Here is a 21,566-nt window from a genome sequence, read left to right on the forward strand (position 1 = left end):
GGCCATGGTTCATGTAGTCTTTAATTTCCTTCTTTCTCTTTTGCTATAGACAATTAGAGGCTAATTGTTGTATCTCAGATGGCTGCTCCCACACTTTTAAGGCCCCAGACACTACTCACCAAACTAGGATGTAGAACATAAACTTTATGAAGTATATTATGCCAATTAACTGAGACGACCTGTGAAACTATGGTCCTAATCCTTTAAACCCAGGAAACCAATCCTGCAATGTGTTTCGTTTCGTCTAAGAAGTATCCATAACTGTGCTCCCTATGCGCTTTATTACATATATGAATACATGTGCACAGTCACATACATGCATGTACATACTCATACACCTATATACACACACATATACTCACATATACATACCTATACACGTATATGTCTACATACATATATATGGACACATTTATTTTTGCTTGTTGTTTCAAAATTATATGTCATAGCAATTATCAAAAGGACCTTTTTTCTAGTGTACATTTTAGTGACATCGTTAACTTTTGTCAAGCTGTGAACGCTTCACGCTCATTCGGTGTTGCCTTTCCCATCATCAAAAATAACAAGTGCCTGGGCATCCCTGGTAACCACTTTTGAGGGCTTTTAAGAGTAAACGACCCTGTCAAGATCGGAGTCCTCCAGCGGGCAGGGGGCGCTCCAAGCCAGGTTCGCGCCTCTCAGCTTTTCACTGAGCTTGGCAGTTGCTAGGAGACAGAGACGCAGCCCGGGCGTCTGGGGAACCCGCTTTCTTCGCTTGCCCCGGCTGTCTTTTGCCCAAGGACGGAGATTTTAAGGTCTCACTGTCTCTCAAGGGTAGTTCTGGGAGGCCCCTTTCCGGGGACGTTTTTCTCCTACCCTCTCTAACGCGGGCCGAGGTAGTCTGAAGCTTCTTCCCCAGATCCAGTTCCCAGCGCAGCCATGCCTAAGAAAGGGAAAAAAGTGCCCCTATCCGATGAAGAGCAGCTGCTTCTTTTTCAACAGAAGTTGTTGGCTGATGAAGAGATGGCCAAGAAGAAGGAGAGGCTCCTGAGCCAGTTCTTGAAGGTAATGGCCTTCTGCATTACACCCTGCCCAACTCCCCCTTCCTCCCCCCCACCCCCTGCCCCGCGCTGCCCCTGTCTCTTCGACCCTGTATTGACGCAGCCTCATTTTCATCCTGGCTTCCCCTTCTCCGGAAATCTTGAGACGCAGATATAGTCAGCGTTCAGGCAACATGTTGTGGGGGAGAAAATTCTCTGCCAAGCATGGAGATGGGGCGAAGGGGGGGAGGGGGGTAAGTCATAGAGTTGGTCAGTCACAACTGAGCCCCGAAACTGGGACAGGAGGTGCTGTCAGCTGTCTCAGCTGTCTGAAATTCTGATATTCTCCCGGGAGGTGGGTCATTAAAAACAACATCATGCTCTGATGCCACCACCTTGAAGGAAATTCACCCTTGCCTTCCCTAAAATGCCATGAGGCTGTTCCTGTTTTACTTCAGGCCCTTCCAAAACAAGGAGAGGAACCCCCTGAGTATTAGTTGTCAAGAGCTTTGGTCCCTCAGGAAAGACAAGGTGGTCAGGTGTCAGCTGACAAACTAAGTGTGATCTTGTTTGTTGTACTGTGTCAGAGCTTTTGACCTACTGGGGGTGTATTTATTCCTTCACACAGGACAAACTGGCCAAGGAGGAGCACAATAGTGCTCTGAACCTTAATAAGATTAACACACAGTGGAGAACCGTCCTTCGAGAAGTCAAGACCAAAGAGCTTCATAAAGACATTGAGATCCTCAGCCAAACATTTGAACGAGTGGTGGACTGCAAGAACAGTGTCATCAAGGTAGGCACACTTCCCAAGAAAACACTTGAGTATGTTGCTTTGACTTCTCTTAATAGAGTGGGCCTAGTGAATTAGTTAATTAATTAGTCTCAAAGCCCTGACAAGATGGCAGGCTGTGACAAAGCCAGGCTGTGGGTAGTTAAGTTTCACTAATGAAAAATAGAATATTAGGCTGCCATCCCTCTCCCTCCATCAGAGGAGCCATTCTCCTTGGTCATCTACTGTCCCAAACCAGTACTATACAATATTAGAGTTATAAGGCACAGTAGACATCACCCAATGCCTTGAACTTAGTCCTACACCTTCATTTCAATGTGAGAAGGCTCACATGGAGAAGGGCTTACAAGAGACGGGAACCGACTTAACCAAGTCACACAGCTAGTGGGAGTGCAGAGACTAGAGAACAGGTTTCTTGACTCTTACTATAGTGCTTTTTCAATCAAATTCTGTTTGGCCTCTGATTCAACTTCATTGACCCTAATTAAGGTTGAGAAAATTTCCGTGAGTAAGAGCAGTTCTGGATCTCTAAGCAATTCAGTCAGGCATCTTTATGCTCTTGGAAAGATCTTTTTTAAAAACATTTTTATTGTTCATTAGATGGAAGCTTACAGAGCAAATTAGCTACCCATTCGATAGTCTGCACATAAAGTGTTTCATAGTCTTGGCTTCATTCCCCACAATCTGTCAGCACTCTCCCCATTTCTGCTCTGGGCTGCCTGTTTCCTTTTGTCCTAATTTTCTACCACTTCCTGCCTTCTCATCTTTGCTTTTGGGCTAATATTGCCTTTTCGATCTCATGTAATTGATTATCCTAAGGAGCATGTTCCTCTTGGGTGTTACTGTTTATTTTATGAGATGGATTGACACAGCGCTTACACATAACAAGGATTGTGAGGGTGGCGCAGGACCGGGCAGTGTTTCATTCTGTTGTACATAGGGTCACTATGAGTTGGAAGCAACTCAACAGCACCTAACAACAAGAACAACAATGAGCTTGGCTATTGTTTGACTGGAAGGTGGTCTCCAGGAATGGCTTTAGGTCCAGGTCAGAAGGGTGTCTTACGGCCATAGTCTCGGGGGTTCCTCCAGTCTCTGTCAGACCAGTAAGTATGGTCTATTTTGTGAAATTTGATTTTTTGATTCTATATTTTTCTCCCACTCTGTCTGGGACCCTCAGTTGTAATCCCAGTCAGAGCAGTCAGTAGTAGTAGCTGGGTACCATCTAGTTCTTCTGGTCCTGGGATCGTGTAGGCTGTGGTTCATGTGGTCCATTAGTCCTTTGGACTCATTGCTCCCTTGGATCTTTGGCTTTTTTCACTCTCCTTTCTTCCAGACTGGAAGAGACCAATAGTTGTATCTTAAATGGCCATTAGCAAACTTTCAAGACCCCAGATGCTACTCACCAAAGTAGAATGTTGAACATTGTCTTTATGAACTATGTTGTGCCAATTGACGTAGATGTTCCCTGAGTCTACAGTCCTTTTGCTTCAAGCCTAGGATCTTCATCCCATGAAGTGTTTGGTTATGTCTAAGATGTTTCCCTGACTGTGCCACTTGTGTGCTCTATTGTCTATATTAATATATGAGGAGCACTTCAGTCATGTATTTAGAAATAATCCACCACCAAACCTGTATTTGCTGATGGGTATGCTGGTGGGTATGTGTATGTACCACAGTTCGTTAATCCATTCGTCTGTTGATGGGCACTTAGGTTGTTTCCACCCTTTTGCTATTGTGAATAATGCTGCAATAAGCATGGCTATGCATATGTCTATTTATGTCACAACTCTTATTTCTTTAGGGTATATACCTAGGAGTGGGATTGCTGGATCACATGGTATTTCTATTTCTAGCTTTTTGAGGAAGCGCCATATCATTTTCCATAATGGTTGTATCAATTTACATTTCCACCAGCAGTATGTAAGAGTTCTAATCTCCCCACATCCTTGTCAACATTTGTTATTTTCTGTTTTTTTTTTTTTTTTTGATTAGTACCAATAATGTCAGGGTGAGATGGTATTTCATTGTAGTTTTAATTTGCATCTCTCTAATTGCTAATGACCACGAGCATTTCTTCATATGTTAGTAGCTTAAATGTCTTCTTTGGTGAAGTGTCTGTTCATATCACTTGCCCATTTTTTAATTGGACTGTCTTTTTTGTTGTTGTTGAGGTGTTGAAGTTTTCTGTAAATTTCAGAGATTAGACCCTTGTTGGATATGTTATAGCTAAAATTTTTTCCCCAATATGTAGGTTTTCTTTTTACTCTTTTGGAGAAGTCTTTTGTTGAGCATGTTTTATTTTTAGGTCCCATTTATCTAGTTCATGTTCTGCTGTGTGTGCATTTTTAGTTATGTTTGGTGTTCTATTTATGCCATGTATTAGGGCCTCTAGCATTGTCCCTATTTTTTCCTCCATGATCTTTATCGTTTTAGGTTCATATTTAGGTCTTTGATCCATTTCGAGTTAGTTTTTGTGTATGGTGTGAGGTATGGGTCCTATTTAATTTTTCTACAGATAGATATCCAGTTTTTACAGGACCACTTGTTGAAGAGACTGTCCCTTCCCCATTTAATAGAGCTTGGTCCTCTGTTGAAGATCAGCTGTCCATAGGTGGATGGATTTATGCCTGGGTTCTCAATTCTGTTCCATTGGTCTATGTGTCTGTTGTCGTACCAGTACCAGAATGTTTTGACTACCATGGCTGTATAGTAGGTTCAGAGATCAGGCAGTGTGAGGCCTCCTACTGTGTCCTTCTTTTATAATTTTTTACTTATTCAGGGCTTCTTTCCCTTCCCTATAAAGTTAGTGATTAGTTTTTGCATCTCACTAAAGAATGCTATCGGGTCTAGAGAGGTTCTTGAGTTCTTGATTTCATCCCATCTTTTCCTCTAAGGGATTTTGCTGTATGCCCTTCTTTCATCTTATTTTAACCTCTGTTTACTGACTCCTTCTCCTTACTCTCTTCTATCTTAAAAAAAAAAATTCCCATAACAGCAAAATATACATCGTCAATCTGGTATTCCCCCTCTAGAAAACACATTTCTCCTTCACAGCCAAAGTACTGGGGAAAAATTCAGCAGATCCTAGGCAGCTTCAGGTAATAGATATTAAGAGTCCCCAAATTTGCAAAAATCCTTATACCTTAGAAATCCTCACCCCACCAGTTATACTTTATGGCTTTTGAAGTGATTTTTTTTTCAGACTCTTATTTAGAGTTATCAAATACTTAATGAAAAGAGAACAAGTGGAATAATGCACAATGGGCCAGGCTCACCCACAAGCCAATTAGCTTTTTCCTACACGACAGCCTTGCAGCTTATGATTACAGTCCCTCTTGCCTTAGCTAAATTACACATTGCTAATATTAAGCACCTTCAGGGTCATTTCTGAATAACTGAAACTGCACATGTTAAATGTACAAATGTTAGCGATCCTCATTTGCTATCACCATTTCTTCACCTCCCATTTACCCTGATCCCACAACATCTGGTTTCTACCCTTCTCTAGGAAGCTGTTCTGGTAAAGGCTTCCAGACCAGAATTGTGGATACTTTTCACCATTTAGTCTTCATCTAATCTGACCTCTCTATGGCACTGTCCCTCTTGGTCATCCCTACTTCTTGAAACTCTCCTTTGGCTTCCATGATACCATTCTTTTCCTGCTTTTCTCTTGACGCTGGGACATGTACATCCAGTCCTCTTTGTGAGTTCATCTTCCTCTCTCCGTCCAGTGAACTTCAGTGTTCGCCAAGTTTCTGTGCCTAGACATCTCCAAGTGTCTAGGCTTAGACAATCTTACTCATTCTGTCATTAAATACCATTTACATATTAATGGGAACCCTGGTGGTACAGCGGTTAAGAGCTTGGCTGCTAACAAACAGGTTGGGAGTTCAGGTCTACCAGCCGCTCCTTGGAAACCCTATGGGGCATTTCTATTCTGTTTTATAGGGTTGCTATGAGTTGGAATTGACTCCCAAGTCAGTAACACCAGCCTGGATTTTTCTCTTGAGTTCCAAATCCTTATACTCAAGGTTCCTAGATATCTCTTCCTGATTGTTGCATTGTCCTCACAACTGAACTCATGAGGTTCCCCTTCCCAACCAGCTCATTTTCCATCCTTTTTTTTTTACAGTCTAGTCTTCTTTATACTCTTTCTGGGGTGGCTGATGCCATTCATCAAGTCATCCAGCTCGGAAATCTGGGCATCATCCTAGATTTTTCCTCCATCCCTGACCTCTGTTACTAAGTCCTGTATAATCTTCTGCTTAAGTATTTTTCAAAGCCATACTCTATTCTCCTTCCCCACTGCCCTGCTGTAGTTGGGACCTGGGCATTACCTCTCATCTGGACTACTGCAATAGTCTGGTCTTCCAGTCTTTGAGCTCAACTGACTCCAGATGATTCTCTACACAACTACCAGGATTATCTTTCTAAAACCAAAAATCAGATCCTGTTACTCCGAAGTTTAAATTTTCTTAGTGGCTCCCATCATCTACAGGAAAAAAAATCCAGACTCCATAGTAAGAGCATCAAAGCCCTTTTCTATCTGGCCCCTACCTGTACCTTTCACACAGCCAGCCTTGTTTCATACCTGTGCCTTTGCACATGCTACTCCCTCTGTCTTGAAATCCCTTTCCCCCACCTCCCCAGTCGTACTTCTGGAACACTCCTACTCCTCTCTCAAGAGTTGGTACAAATATCTCCTCTGAAGCCTTCCCCAGTGCTCTTTGTCAGATGTAGGCACGCAGTCCTTTATATCCCATTGTCACTTGTAAAACATCAACCTCATAGTAATTTGCATGTTATATTGTAATTTTATATTTCTACTAGAATATAAGCTCCTTTGGGGGCAGTGATCATGACTTTTCATCTGTGAATCCTCAGCATCCAGCATTGTGCTGGTATATAGCAGGGATTGGGTACACATTTGTTGAGTAAATGAATGGTCTTCATTATCAGAACCTATTTTATAGGATCCTTTTTCATACTATACATATCAGACAGAGGCTAGCTCTGTGTACAGGTCAAACAGTGAGTGAACCCAAGGCTAATGCATCATGTGAGAACTCAGCGTATGACTCTTTTGCTTTGTTTAATTTTAATTTGTCTTCCTTTTTTGAATAGGTAATACATTCACATTATTCAAAATTCAAGAGATAAAAAGGTTGTATACAGAGAAATTTTCCCTCCCACCCATGCCTTTCAGCTGCCAGTGCCCCTCTCAATAATTCGTTTCATCAGTAAGCCTTTTTTTTTTAATATAAATGATAGTATACCATCACACACTTTGCCCCTTGCTTTTTTCACTTAACAATTTTTTTTCTATTTTAACCATTTTTTTTAATAGTTTTTATTGTGCTTTAAGTGAAAGTTTACAAATTAAGTCAGTCTCTCACACAAAAACTTATATACACCTTGCTACATACTCCCAATTACTCTCCCCCTAATGAGACAGCCCGTTCTCTCCCTCCACTCTCTCTTTTCGTGTCCTTTTCACCAGCTTCTAACCCCCTCCACCCTCTCATCTCCCCTCCAGGCAGGAGATGCCAACATAGTCTCAAGTGTCCACCTGATCCAAGAAGCTCACTCCTCACCAGCATCCCTCTCCAACCCATTGTCTAGTCCAATCCATGTCTGAAGAGTTGGCTTCGGGAATGGTTCCTTTCCTGGGCCAACAGAAGGTCTGGGGGCCATGACCACCGGGGTCCTTCTAGTCTCAGTCAGACCATTAAGTCTGGTCTTATGAGAATTTGGTGTCTGCATCCCACTGCTCTCCTGCTCCCTCAGGGGTTCTCTGTTGTGTTCCCTGACAGGGCAGTCACTGGTTGTAGCCGGGCACCATCTAGTTCTTCTGGTCTCAGGATGATGTAGTCTCTGGTTCATGTGGCCCTTTCTGTCTCTTGGGCTCATAATTACATTGTGTCCTTGGTGTTCTTCATTCTCCTTTGATCCAGGTGGGTTGAGACTCATTGATGCATCTTAGATGGCCGCTTGCTAGTGTTTAAGACCCCAGACGCCACTTTCCAAAGTGGGATGCAGAATATTTTCTTAATGGATTTTATTATGCCAATTGACTTAGATATCCCCTGAAACCATGGTCCTCAAACCCCTGCCCCTGCTACACTGGCCTTCGAAGCATTCAGTTTATTCGGGAAACTTCTTTGCTTTTGGTTTAGTCCAGTTGTGCTGACCTCCCCTGTATTGTGTGTTGTCTTTCCCTTCACCTAAAGTAGTTCTTATCTGCTATCTAATTAGTAAATACCCTTCTCCCACCTTCCCTCCCTCCCCTCTCTCGTAACCACAGAAGACTGTTTTCTTCTCAGCTTAAACTATTTCTCAAGTTCTTATACTAGTGGTCTTACACAATATTTGTCCTTTGGCAACTGACTAATTTCACTCAGCATAATGCCTTCCAGGTTCCTCCATGTTATGAAATGTTTCAGAGATTCATTGCTGTTCTTTATCGATGCATACTATTCTATTGTGAGAATATACCATAATTTATCCATTCATCTGTTGATGGGCATCTTGGTTGCTTCCATCTTTTTGCTATTGTGAACAGTGTTGCAGTAAACATGGGTGTGCATATATCTGTTCGTGTAAAGACTCTTATTTCTCTAGGATATACTCCGAGGAGTGGGATTGCTGGGTCGTATGGTAGTTCTATTTCAAGCTGTTTAAGGAAGCGCCACATCAATTTCCAAAGTGGTTGTACCATTTTACATTCCCACCAGCAGTGTATAAGTGTTCCAATCTCTCTACAGCCTCTCCAACATTTACTGTTTTGTCCTTTTTGGATAATGCCAGCCTTGTTGGAGTGAGATGAAATCTCATTGTAGTTTTGATTTGCATTTCTCTAATTAATGGCTAATGATCGTATTTCCTCATGTATCTGTTAGCTACCTGAATGTCTTCTTTAGTGAAGTGTCTATTTGTATCTTTTGCCCATTTTTTAATTGGGTTATTTGCCTTTTTGTAGTTGAGTTTTTACAGTATCATATAGATTTTAGAGATCAAGTGCTGATCGGAAGTGTCATAGCTAAAAACTTTTTCCAGTCTGTAGTCTTTTTACTCTTTTAGTGAAGTCTTTGGGTAAGCATAGGTGTTTGATTTTTAGGAGCTCCCAGTTGTCTAGGATTTCTTCTGCATTCTTAATAATGTTTAGTATACTGTTTATGCCATGTATTAGGGCTCCTAACGTCCCTATTTTTCCTTCCATGATCTTTATTGTTTTAGATTTTATATTTAGGTCTTTGATCCATTTTGAGCTCATTTTTGTGCATGGAGTGAGGTATGGATCTTGTTTCATTTTTTTGCAGATGGATATCCAGGTATGCCAGCACTGTTTGTTAAAAAGACTGTCTTTTCCCCATTTAACTGTTTTGGGGCCTTTGTCAAATATCAACTGCTCATATCTGGATGGATTTATGTCTGGATTCTCAATTCTGTTCCATTGGTCTATGTATCTGTTGTTGTACCAGTACCAGGCTGTTTTTACTACTGTGGCTGTATAATAGTTTCTAAAATCAGGTAAAGTAAGGCCTCCCACTTTGTTCTTCTTTTTCAGTAAAGCCTTACTTATCCGGGGCCTCCTTCCCTTCCATATGAAGTTGGTGATTTGTTTCTCCATCTCATTAAAGAATGTCGTTGGGATTTGGATTGGAATTGCATTAAATATATAGATCGCTTTTGGTAGAATAGACATTTTCATAATGTTAAGTCTTCCTATCCATGAGCAAGGTATGTTTCTCCACTTATGTAAGTCCCTTTTGGTTTCTTGCAGAAGTATATTGTAGTTTTCTCTGTATAAGTCTTTTACATCTCTGATAAGACTTATACCTAAGTATTTTATCTTCTTGGGGGCTACTGTAAATGGGATTGATTTGGTGATTTCCTCTTCAATGTTCTTTTTGCTGGTGTAGAGGAATCCAACTGATTTTTGTATGTTTATCCTGTATCCCGATACTCTGCTGAACTTTTCTATTAGTTTCAGTAGTTTTCTTGAGGATTCCTTAGGGTTTTCTGTGTACAAGATCATGTCATCTGCAAACAGAGATAATTTTACTTCTTCCCTGCCAATCTGGATGCCCTTTATTTCTTTATCTAGCCTAATTGCTCTGGCTAGGACCTCCAACACAATGTTGAATAAGACTGGTGATAAGCGGCATCCTTGTCTGGTTCCCAATCTCAATGGAATGCTTTCAGGCTGTCTCCATTTAGGGTGATGTTGGCTGTTGGCTTTGTATAAATGCCCTTTATTATGTTGAGGAATTTTCCTTCTATTCCTATTTTGCTGAGAGTTTTTATCATGAATGGGTGTTGAACTTTGTCAAATGCCTTTTCTGCATCAATTGATAAAATCATGTGATTCTTGTTTTTTGTATTATGTATGTGGTGGATTATATTAATTGTTTTTCTAATGTTGAACCATTCCTGCATGGCTGGTATGAATCCCACTTGGTCACGATGAATTGTGTTTTTGATATCTTGTTGAATTCTATTGGCTAGAATTTTGTTGAGGATTTTTGCATCTACATTCATGAGGGATGTAAGTCTATAATTTTCTTTTTTTGTGATGTCTTTACCTGGTTTTGGTATCAGGGATATGGTGGCTGCATAGAATGAGTTTGGTAGTATTCCGTCCTTTCCTATGCTCTGAAATACCTTTAGTAGCAGTGGTGTTAACTCTTCTCTGAAAGTTTGGTAGAACTCTGCAGTGAAGCCATCTGGGCCAGGTCTTTTTTTGTTGTTGTTGGGAGTTTTCAATCTCTTCTTTTGTTATGGGTCTATTTAGTTGTTCTACCTCTGTTTGTGTTAATTTAGGTAGGTAGTGTGTTTCTAGGAATTCATCCATTTCTTCTAGGTTTTCAAATTTGTTAGGGTACAATTTTTCATAGTAATCTGATATGATTCTTTTAATTTCAGTTGGTTCTGTTGTAATATCGCCCATCTCATTTCTTATTCAGGTTATTTGTTTCCTCTCCTGTTTTTCTTTTGTCAGTTTGGCCAGTGGTTTATCAATTTTGTTGATTTTTTCATAGAACCAGCTTTTGGTCTTGTTAATTCTTTCAATTGTTTTTCTGTTTTCTATTTCATTTAGTTCTGCTCCCATTTTTATTATGTGTTTTCTTCTGGTCCCTTTGCATTTCTTTTGTTGCTCCCTTTCTATTTGTTCAAGTCGTAGGGATAATTCTTTGATTTTTGGCCCTTTCTTCTTTTTGTATGGGTGCATTTATTGATATAAATTGGCCTCTGAGCACTGCTTTTGCTGTATCCCAAAGGTTCTGATAGGAAGTGTTTTCATTCTCATTGGATTCTCTGAATTTCTTTATTCCCTCCTTAATGTCTTCTATAATCCAGTCTTTTTTGAGCAGGGTATTGTTCAGTTTCCAAGTGTTTGATTTCTTTTCCCTGCTTTTCCTGTTATTGATTTCCACTTTTATGGCCTTATTGTCAGAGAAGATGCTTTGTAATATTTCAGTGTTTTGGATTCTGCTAAGGTTTACTTTATGACCTAATGTGTGGTCTATTCTAGAGAATGTTCCATGTGCACTAGAAAAGAAAGTATACTTGGCTGCTGTTGGATGGCATGTTCTGTATGTCTATGAGGTCACGTTGGTTGATTGTGGCATTTAGATCTTCCGTGTCTTTATTGAGCTGCTTTCTGGATGTCCTGTCCTTCACCGAAAGTGGTGTGTTGAAGTCTCCTACTATTCTTGTGGAGCCGTCTATCTCATTCTTCAGTGCTGATAGAGTTTGTTTTATGTATCTTGCAGCCCTGTCATTGGGTGCATAAATATTTAATACGGTTATATCTTCTTGGTGTATTGTCCCTTTAATCTTTATATAGTGTCCTGTCTCATCCTTTATGATGGATTTAACTTTAAAGTCTATTTTGTCAGAAATTAATATTGCCACTCCTGCTCTTTCTTTGATTGTTGTTTGCTTGATATATTTTTTTCCGTCCTTTGAGTTTCAGTTTGTTTGTGTCTCTAAGTCTAAGGTGTATGTCTTATAGGCAGCATATAGACGGATCTTGTTTTTTAATCCATTCTGCCAGGCTCTGTCTCTTTATTGGTGCATTTAGTCCATTACATTCAGCGTAATTATGGATAGGTATGAATTTAGTGCCATCATTTTGGTGTCTTTGTTTGTGTATTGTTGACAGTTTCTTTTTCCTACTTAACTTTATGTGCTGAGTAGATTATATATTGTCCGTTCCTCATATTTGTTGTTGTTGATTTTGCTTCTGCTGAGTCTATTTTTTTCTTGTATTTAGATGAGTAGGATACTTTGTGGTTACCTTATTATTTACCCCTATTTTTCTAAATTTAAATCTAACTTTTATTTCTTTGTATCACTGTATATTTCTCTCCATATGGAAGGTCTATGATTACATTTCTTAGTCCCTCTTATTTTAATGTTGTCTTCTTTTATATAATAACATTGCTGTTACCCTCTTTTGAGCTTTTTTTTTTTTTTAATAATCTTGCTTTGTTTTTTTGGATTTCTGTGTCTGAGTTGACTTCTGGTTGCTCTGCCCAGTGTTCTAGTCTTGGGTTGATACCTGATATTATTGATTTTCTAACCAAAGAACTCCCTTTAGTATTTCTTGTAGTTTTGGTGTGGTTTTTATGAATTCCCTAAACTTGTGTTTATCTGGAAATGTCTTAATTTTACCTTCATATTTAAGAGAAAGTTTTGCTGGATATATGATCCTTGGCAGGCAATTTTTTTCCTTCAGTTTTTTAAATATGTCATCCCATTGCCTTCTTGCCTGCATGGTTTCTGCCAAGTAGTCCGAGCTTATTCTTATTGGCTCTCCTTTGTAGGTGACTTTTCATTTATCCCTCGCCATTCTTATAATTGTCTCTTTATCTTTGGTTTTGGCAAGTTTGATTATAATATGTCTTGGTGACTTTCTTTTAAGATCTACCTTATATGGCGTTCGATGAGCATCTTGGATAGATATCTTCTCATTTTTTCACAATACCAGGAAAGTTTTCTGACAACAAATCTTTGACAATTCTCTCTGTATTTTCTGTTATCCCTCCCTGTTCTGGTACTCCAAACACTCATAGGTTATTTCTCTTGATAGAGTCCCACATGAATCTTAAGGTTTCTTCATTCTTTAGAATTCTTTTATCTGATTTTTCTTCAAATATATTAGTGCCAAGTGATTTATCTTTGAGTTCAGAAATTCTCGCTTCTACTTGCTCAATTCTGCTCCTCTGACTTTCTATCAAGTTGTCTACTTCTGTAGTTTTATTGTTAATCTTTTGAATTTCTGATTGCTGTCTATGGATTCTTCCAGCTTATTAAACTTTTCATTATGTTCCTGAATAATCTTTCTAATTTCTTCAATTGCTTTATCTATGTGTTCTTTGGCTTGTTCTGCATATTGCCTCATTTCCTTCCTGATGTCTTGAAGGGTTCTGTATATTAAACTTTTGTATTCTGGCTCTGGTAATTCCAGGAATGCACCTTCATCTAGAAGATCCCTGGATTCTTTGTTCTGAGAGTTTGTTCAGGTGATCATGGTCTGTTTCTTTATGTGACTTGATATTAACTGTTGTCTCTGAGCCATCTATAAGTTATTGTATTAGTTTATGCTTGCTCACTGTGTCGTAGCTTCTTGCTTTGTTTTGTTTTGATATACCCAAATGAGTTGCTTCAGTGAGCTAGCTTGATTATTTTTGCCTTTGGAGCTCCGACGTCCTGTCCCCAGATGGCTAGAGCTGTTTTCAGGTATATCAGTCTAGTAGTGCATTCACTTTTCTTGTATGAATTCAGCTCAGGTTTCTAGGTAGCTGATCATCAAGTGTGTAGTACAGGCTCTGTCCTACAGTCTTAGCGGGGCAGGGGTGATTGGCATATAGACCGGTATCTGACTGCAGCAGGGGGTCACGCTCTGAACAAGGCAGGGAGCTGAGAACCAACCCCTGAGTGTCTCTGAGGAAAGGACATCCATATTCCCTAGAGCATGCAGGTGGGTGGGTTCTGCAGATGGACCATGGGCACCCAAAGTTTTTGGTTGTAAGGACTGGGAGGTAACAGTTATCCTTGGACCCTTGTTGCGGGTGGCTGGGTGACCTGAGTGGAGCTACCAGTCCTTAGGTCCCTGATGTGGGTAAAGGACCTTAATAGGCAAAGCAGCCTCAAACATCAAACACCCACCTCTCCACTGCACAGCTGAAACAGTTGGAGTCTGCCAACAAGGGCCTATTCTCCTGAAATAGGCCCACACAGGTCCATGCAGAGGGGAAGGTGCTCAAAGTCCACGGACCATTTATGCCTGGGCAGGAGCCGCTTCTGTCCTGAGTTCCCCTGGTTAGTGGAGCTAGCAAATTATCTTTTCTCCCAGTTTCAATTTTTTTCCTTCCCCAAGGTCGGGAGGATGGCTCTAGGTGCTCAACAGTGCCTATCTCGGGCCCAGGGAATTCAGCCACTGAAGCCGGCTTGGGGATGGGGGAGGGCGTGGTAATTTATACACAAGTACTTAGCTTTTGCCGAGAGCGCCATTCTTCTCTGGTTCTGGAGTTGTGAGTAGGCTGTGTGGCTGGCTGCTTCACCCTGAGGAAACTGCAGCCAAACGCTGGTACCAGCCGGCGCCACTACTCCGGGAACGGTGCCTGAGGGCTTACCACAATTCAGGTCCGGTAACCCCTCTCCACTGCTGAACGGTCTTTTCCTCCCCCTGCCCCTCAGATCATTTTCTAAGCTTGCCTTTGAAGCTCAGGGCTACCGGCTTGTCACAAATATACTCGTTTCACTTTTTTCTTCGGGTCTTTGTTGTAAAGAGGAATCGCCAGAAGTATCTGTCTATTCCGCCATTTTGGCTCTTTCTCTTGGGGGTTGTTCCACATTAGCCCATAAAGAGATTCTCATTCTTTTATTTTTACAACTGCTTGGTATTCTGTATTGTGGTTTAACGTGTTACTTTGTCTTCTGTGTTTCCTGTCTTGGTAATTAGAGCTAGAAGCTAGATTAGATTCAGGTCCTATTTATTTGCCAAGACTACTTTGCAGGCATTGTATTCTTCCATCGGGAGAGACAAAATGTCTAGTTATCTTTCTTTTCGTGATGTTAGCAGCTGTTGATGATCCATTAATTCACTGGGGGGGAGCAAAATGCTGATATTCTAATAGGACCATTCCTTTTTCATTCATTAGCTTGAATACTTCTGTTTTAGGCTGGGTTTGCTAGAGAAGCAAAACCAGTAAAGCATATAAACACATACATAGAGAAATTTATATCAAGGAAATGGCTCCTACAGTTATAGGGGCTGGATCGTCCCAAGTTTGGGGGTCAGAATAGAGGCTTCTCTTGAATCACATAGCCAAAGGGACTGGTGAACCCAAGATCAGCAGGTCAGAGAGCAGGGCTCTTGCTCACAGGCTGTGAAGATTGATGATCAATGAATCCCAAGAGCAGCAGGAAAGACTGCAGGTAAGCTGCTAGTTGAAGAGCCAAGAACCGGAGGGCAGACAAACAGGAGCCAGCTGCAGGATCCAGAGGGGGCAGAAAGCCCCCAAGCCTTGCTAGAATGTTCACTTATATTCAGTGCAGGCCACACGCCCAAGGAAACTCCCTTTCAACTGACTGGCTACTCACAGCAGATCCCATCATGGGGGTGATCCCATATCAGATCTCAACATGGAAGTGATCAAAACATTATACACCTGCCAAAACACTGAGAATCATGGTCCAGCCAAGTTGACACACAGTCTTAACCATCACAACATCTATAAAGAGATACTTCCCCTAATTTACCAGTTACCCAGAAGTATAGTTTATATAGTAAAGGTAGGATAAATGCTTGATACTTTCTCTTTATTTACCAGTTTTCAATTAAGAGAACAAAGAAGCACCCTCCAATGGTAACTGATTGAATTTTTTAAAGTGCCCTTATGAACTCATGAATCAAACATACTTGATATGTTTCACTCCATTGCAGTTATTATCCTTATTGATGCTCAAACTACCTCTTTCTTGCTGGTAGAAGTATTCCAGTTATCTATTGCTACATAACAAACCACCTTTAAACTAGTGGCTTAGAAGAATTTACTATTATCTCTCATGGTTCCATAGGTTGACTGAGCTGACTAGGGTGGTTCTTGTTTGGGGTCTTTCATGCAGTTTCAGTCAGATGTCAGCTGGGGCTACAGTCATCTGAAGGCTGTACTTGGTTGGACATCCCAATGGCTGGGAGTTGATTCTGGCTGTCAGCTGGGAGCTCAGCTGGGCTGTTGACTGGAGTTTCACATGTTCCCCCTATGTGCATTGGGCTTCTCAAAGCATGGAGACAGGGTTTGTAGAGGGAGCAACCCCAGAAAGAGCCTTCTAATGGGCAGGAAGAGGCAACTCGGCCAATTAAGGGCTATGCCCAGAACCAGCACAATGTCACTTCTGCCATAATCTATTGGTCAAAGCAGTCACAGGGTCTGCCCAAATTCAACAGGTGGAAGAGGAGGTTCCACCTCTTAATGGGGAAATGGCAAGTTCACATTCCTGAAGATTGTAGGTTGGGAGACACTGTGCCCATCTTTGGAAATACAAATGGCACAGTGAGCTACTTCATGTGTCCTTTTGGCATGACCCTACTGGTCTTTTGTAACTTCTTTGCTATACTGTATGACAAGACGTTCCTAGCTCAACTTGTGGATTTTCTTCCTCAGACCTCAAAGCAGCCATTTCTCCAAGTTTCTTTTAGTGGTAGCTCCGTCATTGTAAATGTTTATTATCCCTAGGGCATTGGCTAGCTCCATTGGGCTCTTGCTTTACATCAAGAGCGGAAGTGCCAGCAATTCTAGAGTCAAAGAACTGCCATTAGGAACTAGGGAGTAAATGTCATGATGCAGTCCAGCTAGCCAGCTGAATATATTTTTCTTTTCACACAGATGCCATTCAGCTAGAATGGTAACTCTCTGTTTCCTGCCCAGTCTTTAGCTAAGGACCTGTCAGAAGCTGAAGAGCAGTATGCTCATGCCCTGCGTAGCCACCTGCACAATGTTGATCAGCTCTTGGCCCTGCAGAGGCGCCGGCTCAACCTCCTGGAGGAAAGCTACAATATGGAGCTGGAGACCCTAACCAAGGAGTTTGAGACAGAAAGGTATGGGGGCCCTAGGAAGAGATGGGGGATTGAGTCCAAGGAAGTGGCCAGACTGTCAAGGAGCTGCCTGTAAGCAGGTGGCCAGCACCCTGGAACATCCCACCTTGATAATGACATGGCCCCCGCAGGGAAGATCATGAGTGCCTTCTAAACTGACATAGGTTTAAACTTATAGCTTTAGTTTCCTTTTTCCCGTGTCAGGCCCATCACTTTAAGGGAACGCTTACAAATCGAGTCAGTCTCTCATACAAAAATTTATATACACCTTGCTATATACTCCTAGTTGCTCTCCCCCTAATGAGAAAGCACACTCCTCTCCACCTCTCTTTTCGTGTCCATTCGGCCAGCTTCTGACCTCCTCTGCCCTCTCATCTCCCCTCCAGACAGGAGCTGCCCACATAGTCTCATGTGTCTACTTGATCCAAGGAGCTCATTCTTCACCAGTATCACTTTCTATCCCAGAGTCCAGTCTAATTCCTGTCTAAGAGTTGGCTTTGGGAATTGTTCCTGTCTTGGGCTAACAGAAGGTCTGGGGACCATGACCTCTGGGGTCCTTCTTCGTTTCAGTCAGACCATTAAGGCTGGTCTTTTTACGAGAATTTGAGGACTACATCCCACTGCTCTTCTGCTCCCTCAGGGGTTCTCTGTTGTGTTCCCTGTCAGGGCAGTCATCGGTTATAGCCGGGCACCATCTGGTTCTTCTGGTCTCAGGCTGATGTAGTCTCTGGTTCATGTGGCCCTTTCTGTCTCTTGGGCTCATAATTACCTTGTATCTCTGGCGTTCTTCACTCTCCTTTGCTCCAGGTGGGTTGAGACCAATTGATGCATCTTAGATGGCCACTTGCTAGTGTTTAAGACCCCAGACGCCACTCTCCAAAGTGGGATGCAGAATGTCTTCTTAATAGATTATGCCAATTGACTTAGATGTCCCCTAAGCCATAGTCCCCAAACCCCCACCCCCGCTACACTGGCCTTTGAAGCATTCAGTTTATTCAGGAAACTGCTTTGCTTTTGGTTTATCCAGTTGTGCTGACCTCTCCTGTATTGTGTTTTTCTTTCCCATCACCTAAAATCGTTCTTATCTACTATCTAATTAGTGAAAATCCCTTTCCCTACCTCCCTCCCCACTCTCGTGGCCATCAAAAAATATTTTCTTCTCTGTTTAAACTATTTTTCAAGTTCTTATAATAGTGGTCTCATACAATATTTGTCTTTTTGCAACTAATTTTACTCAGCATAATGCCTTCCAGATTCCTCCATGTTATGAAATGTTTCACTGCTTCATCATTGTTCTTTACTGATGCATAGAATTCCATTGTGTGAATATACCATAATTTATTTATCCATTCATTTGTTGCTGGGCACGTTGGTTGCTTCCATCTTTTTTGCTATTGTAAACAGTGCCCACCATCCACTTTTAACTTTCAAAATCAGAAACAGGGACAGGAAGGAGACTTCTCACTATAAACCTTTTGAAATTTTAAATTTTTGTATCATTACTTATTAAAAAATCAAAATAAAAATAATCTTATTCATTCTTCCTGGCCCTAAAAAGAATACAGCCCTCCTTCCCTCTGTACCTGGAGTTTTATTACATAATGTTTTGAGTTGTCATTACTAGTCTGTATTCATTATCCCTGAGAATAGGGACAGTGTCTTGTCTCCTATAGGAAGATGATCATAGACCAACATGAGAAAGAGATTCATTACCTACAAGATGTCTTCATGGCCATGGAGCAGAACTATATAGATACTGAGTATGAAAGCAAGCTGGAGTTCCAGAGCATGTGGGATGATCTCAAAAACAAGGTACAGAGGGGCAGCAGATAGGCAAGAGCTGAGAGAAGTGATACAAAAATGCTCAAGGTTACTAGACCTAGAAGAGACCCTTTAGCCCAGGATGGAGGCCAGTGTTTCAGACATCAGCATAGTCAAGAAAATGTCTATAGCCACTGTTAGGTACCCCTATTGCTTTTTGTAATTTCGTGAAAATTAGTTGGGAAATAGGGCCCTTTTGAAATGTCAAGAGAATGCATTTAAAGCTAAAAAGCACCAAGGAGATCATCTGGCTTCACCTGTGATTGGCAGATGAAGAAACTAAGGCCCAAAGAAGTAAAATGACAAGCCACATTCATGCTGCTGGTCTGTGGGAGAGCCAGGAGAATCCAGGGTCTCTTGCCTCTTGGCCCAAAGTGATTTCTACCATCTGGGAGGTTACAAACTTAGTCAGCCTGGATTTGGGTATGGGGTTGTTTTTGTTTTGCTCCACAGCGTTTTATACAACTTTTGAGTAAGCTTCCTACATTTAAAAATTGGGAGATTTCAAATAAAAATCAAAGTATTCAGCCTCCCTTAAAAAATGGAAAGATCTGGCAACACTGGGCCACATTTCCAAATGCCAGCATTCATGTAGAGCTGAGTAGCTGCAGCCCCCTTTAAATAGAGCATTTCCTCTCCAGTTCACCACAGGCCTACCTAGCCCACAACATTTATTTGTGCCATCTGCCCAGTCTTTATAGACATTTTCATTTGCAATGCCTACACTATACTATGCAACGAACAGTTCAAGGAGGTGAGGTTGCATGTGGAAGTGAACGGGTACTGATAAGTTGATTCCAAACACTGGCTATTTTGGCGCCACTTCCTAGAATTTAGAAGAGAAGCACTTTCTAAGACTGCAGCTGGAGAACATCGTGGAAGATTTGTGGAGACGGTTCCAGGAAGCACTCAAGAATTACACTGATGCCACAGAGGATCGAAAGATTGCCTTTGAGGCCCTGAAGGTAAAGGATGAGAAGAGCTCCAAAGAGATTGAAGCCCAGATGAAAAAAATACAGAAACTACAGGTTAGTGCCACCAGCCAGAAATACTCACGGCTTCAACTGCTCCATCATGCTGTGTTCATCTTCCCCCAATTCCCACTGGGCCTTGTCACTGGTTGGGGAAAGATGTTACACTCTGATTTCAGTCCCCAAACAGACCTTTTGCCTGTCTAACTCAAGACCCTCAGCTGGTCAAGCGTTTCCTCTAATCTATTCTGTTCCTCCCAACCAGGATGCCATAGGTGTTTTAAAAGGCAAAATCATGGTGCACAGCCGTGAGAGTGAAGAACAGAACCAGTATATTCGTGATGACAAGGAGTTGATCCTTGTACAGTTACGGAAACTTAAGGCCCAAAGGACTCAGGCCCGGGGAGTATCACAGGAGAACCTGGTCAAGCTCACTCTAGAAAGTAATGCTACCCTCAAGGCCCTGAAAAAGATTGTCAATAAGGTAAAAAAGGAGAGAGGGTGGTGCAAACAAAGCCTCCCAGCCTGGTACCCTGCAAAGTAAAAAGGTTTGGGAAAAGTACAAGAGGGCAGAAAGTAACCCTCCTGCTTCCTACCTCAGTGGACACTTGCAATGTCTTTTTTATTCCATGTTCTTTCCCCTCTCACATTTTAAATTAGATGAATTAATAAACACAAAACACTTGGAATAATGCTTGGCACAGCATGTAGGTTTTTTTTTTTTTTCACTATTGTCTCCTATCTGGATGAGTAGCACCCCTGGGTTCAAGCAGGGGAGCCAACTCTACTATCTCTCCTCCTTGCCCTGTTTCCTAATAAAAGTTTTCTTCCTGCTTCCCATAGGGTGAAAAAATCCTCAAACTTGCTGAAATATGTAGGAAATATGAAACAGAAGAAGAAAAAGTACTACCTTTTTACTCATCAATATTGACCCCTGAGGAGCAGGCGGAGATAGTGGAAAATAACCCAGAAGAGCTTACTGAGGAGCTCGCAAAGGTGAAGTTCCTAGGGCCCAGGGGCCATTGCTCAAGGTTAGGGATGATGGGGCACTGGGTAGCAGTCACTAATGGGCCCTGCTGCACACCTTCTCCCTTTAACTCAACTCCCAGGTGATGATGGACTACACAGGGATGGAGAACTTCTGGAAAAGGTACAATAAAGTGAAACTGGAGCAACTGAGCCTCCAACGCAGACGAACCCAGCTGTTCGAAATCAACGAGAAGCTGAGGGAGATGCTCAAGCAGTACCTGGATGGCATCTCAGTGAGTGATGAAGTGCTGAGCCAGCTCAACCCACTCTTCATTGTCAACCATCGAAGCAACTTACCCCAGCCCTTGTCCATACCTATAGCCCACCCAGGTGGCAAACAACGTCCAACCAGTTACAACATCATTGAAGCCGCCCACGTGATCTCCCATACCCTGTGATCCAAGGAGTAAGCCTCTTCCCAACTAGAGATTTTTTGAGATTCAAGGACTTTGCTATTAAAAGTTTCCAGGGAGTTTATTAGCTCCTTGTATCTTTGCTGTATTGGACAGAGCAGTCCACTTTGAAAACACTAGGAACTGCAGTACCAGGGAGCAGAGAGAATAGTTAGGCTACTACCAGGAGGCTTACTGCTCAATGAAGCATTGCTTCTGAACCAGAGCACCATGGGACCTAGGGCTCCAATGGGAGTATCCAAGACCAGGTCACTGGGGTAAGCTAGGAAAGCAAGAGGGGGCCAGGGAGAGGTGATTCAAGGCTTCCAACCATCCCCCTGCCAGGTAAGAGCCAACCCAGAATGTTTTTTCCCTCAGTCCTTTTCCTCAATCCCACTTACAGAAGTAACCTCAGAAAGTACCAGGTGA

The 21,566-nt window shown here is 41.8% G+C and overlaps 1 protein-coding gene across 1 annotated transcript; it reads left to right on the top strand.

The window, feature by feature from the left end:
* Positions 1 to 656: 656 nt before the first annotated feature.
* CCDC65 (coiled-coil domain containing 65) lies at positions 657 to 21,564 on the top strand. The gene is made up of 8 exons (XM_049882998.1): positions 657 to 1,044; positions 1,648 to 1,815; positions 16,758 to 16,927; positions 18,598 to 18,736; positions 19,576 to 19,773; positions 19,982 to 20,200; positions 20,560 to 20,712; positions 20,826 to 21,564. Exons 1-8 carry the CDS (start codon positions 919 to 921, stop codon positions 21,141 to 21,143), a joined length of 1,491 nt encoding a protein of 496 aa, XP_049738955.1. The 5' UTR covers positions 657 to 918; the 3' UTR covers positions 21,144 to 21,564.
* Positions 21,565 to 21,566: the final 2 nt, after the last annotated feature.

Source organism: Elephas maximus, chromosome 4, assembly GCF_024166365.1.
Source record: "Elephas maximus indicus isolate mEleMax1 chromosome 4, mEleMax1 primary haplotype, whole genome shotgun sequence".
Classification (NCBI taxonomy): Eukaryota; Metazoa; Chordata; class Mammalia; order Proboscidea; family Elephantidae; genus Elephas; species Elephas maximus.

Excerpts from the sequence above, each read along its gene's own strand:
- CCDC65 (XM_049882998.1), top strand. The coding sequence starts at position 919 with ATGCCTAAGAAAGGGAAAAAAGTGCCCCTATCCGATGAAGAGCAGCTG. Across the intron at positions 1,816-16,757 it reads GCAAGAACAGTGTCATCAAG|TCTTTAGCTAAGGACCTGTC; the intron begins GTAGGCACACTT and ends TTTCCTGCCCAG. Across the intron at positions 20,201-20,559 it reads TGAAAAAGATTGTCAATAAG|GGTGAAAAAATCCTCAAACT; the intron begins GTAAAAAAGGAG and ends TGCTTCCCATAG.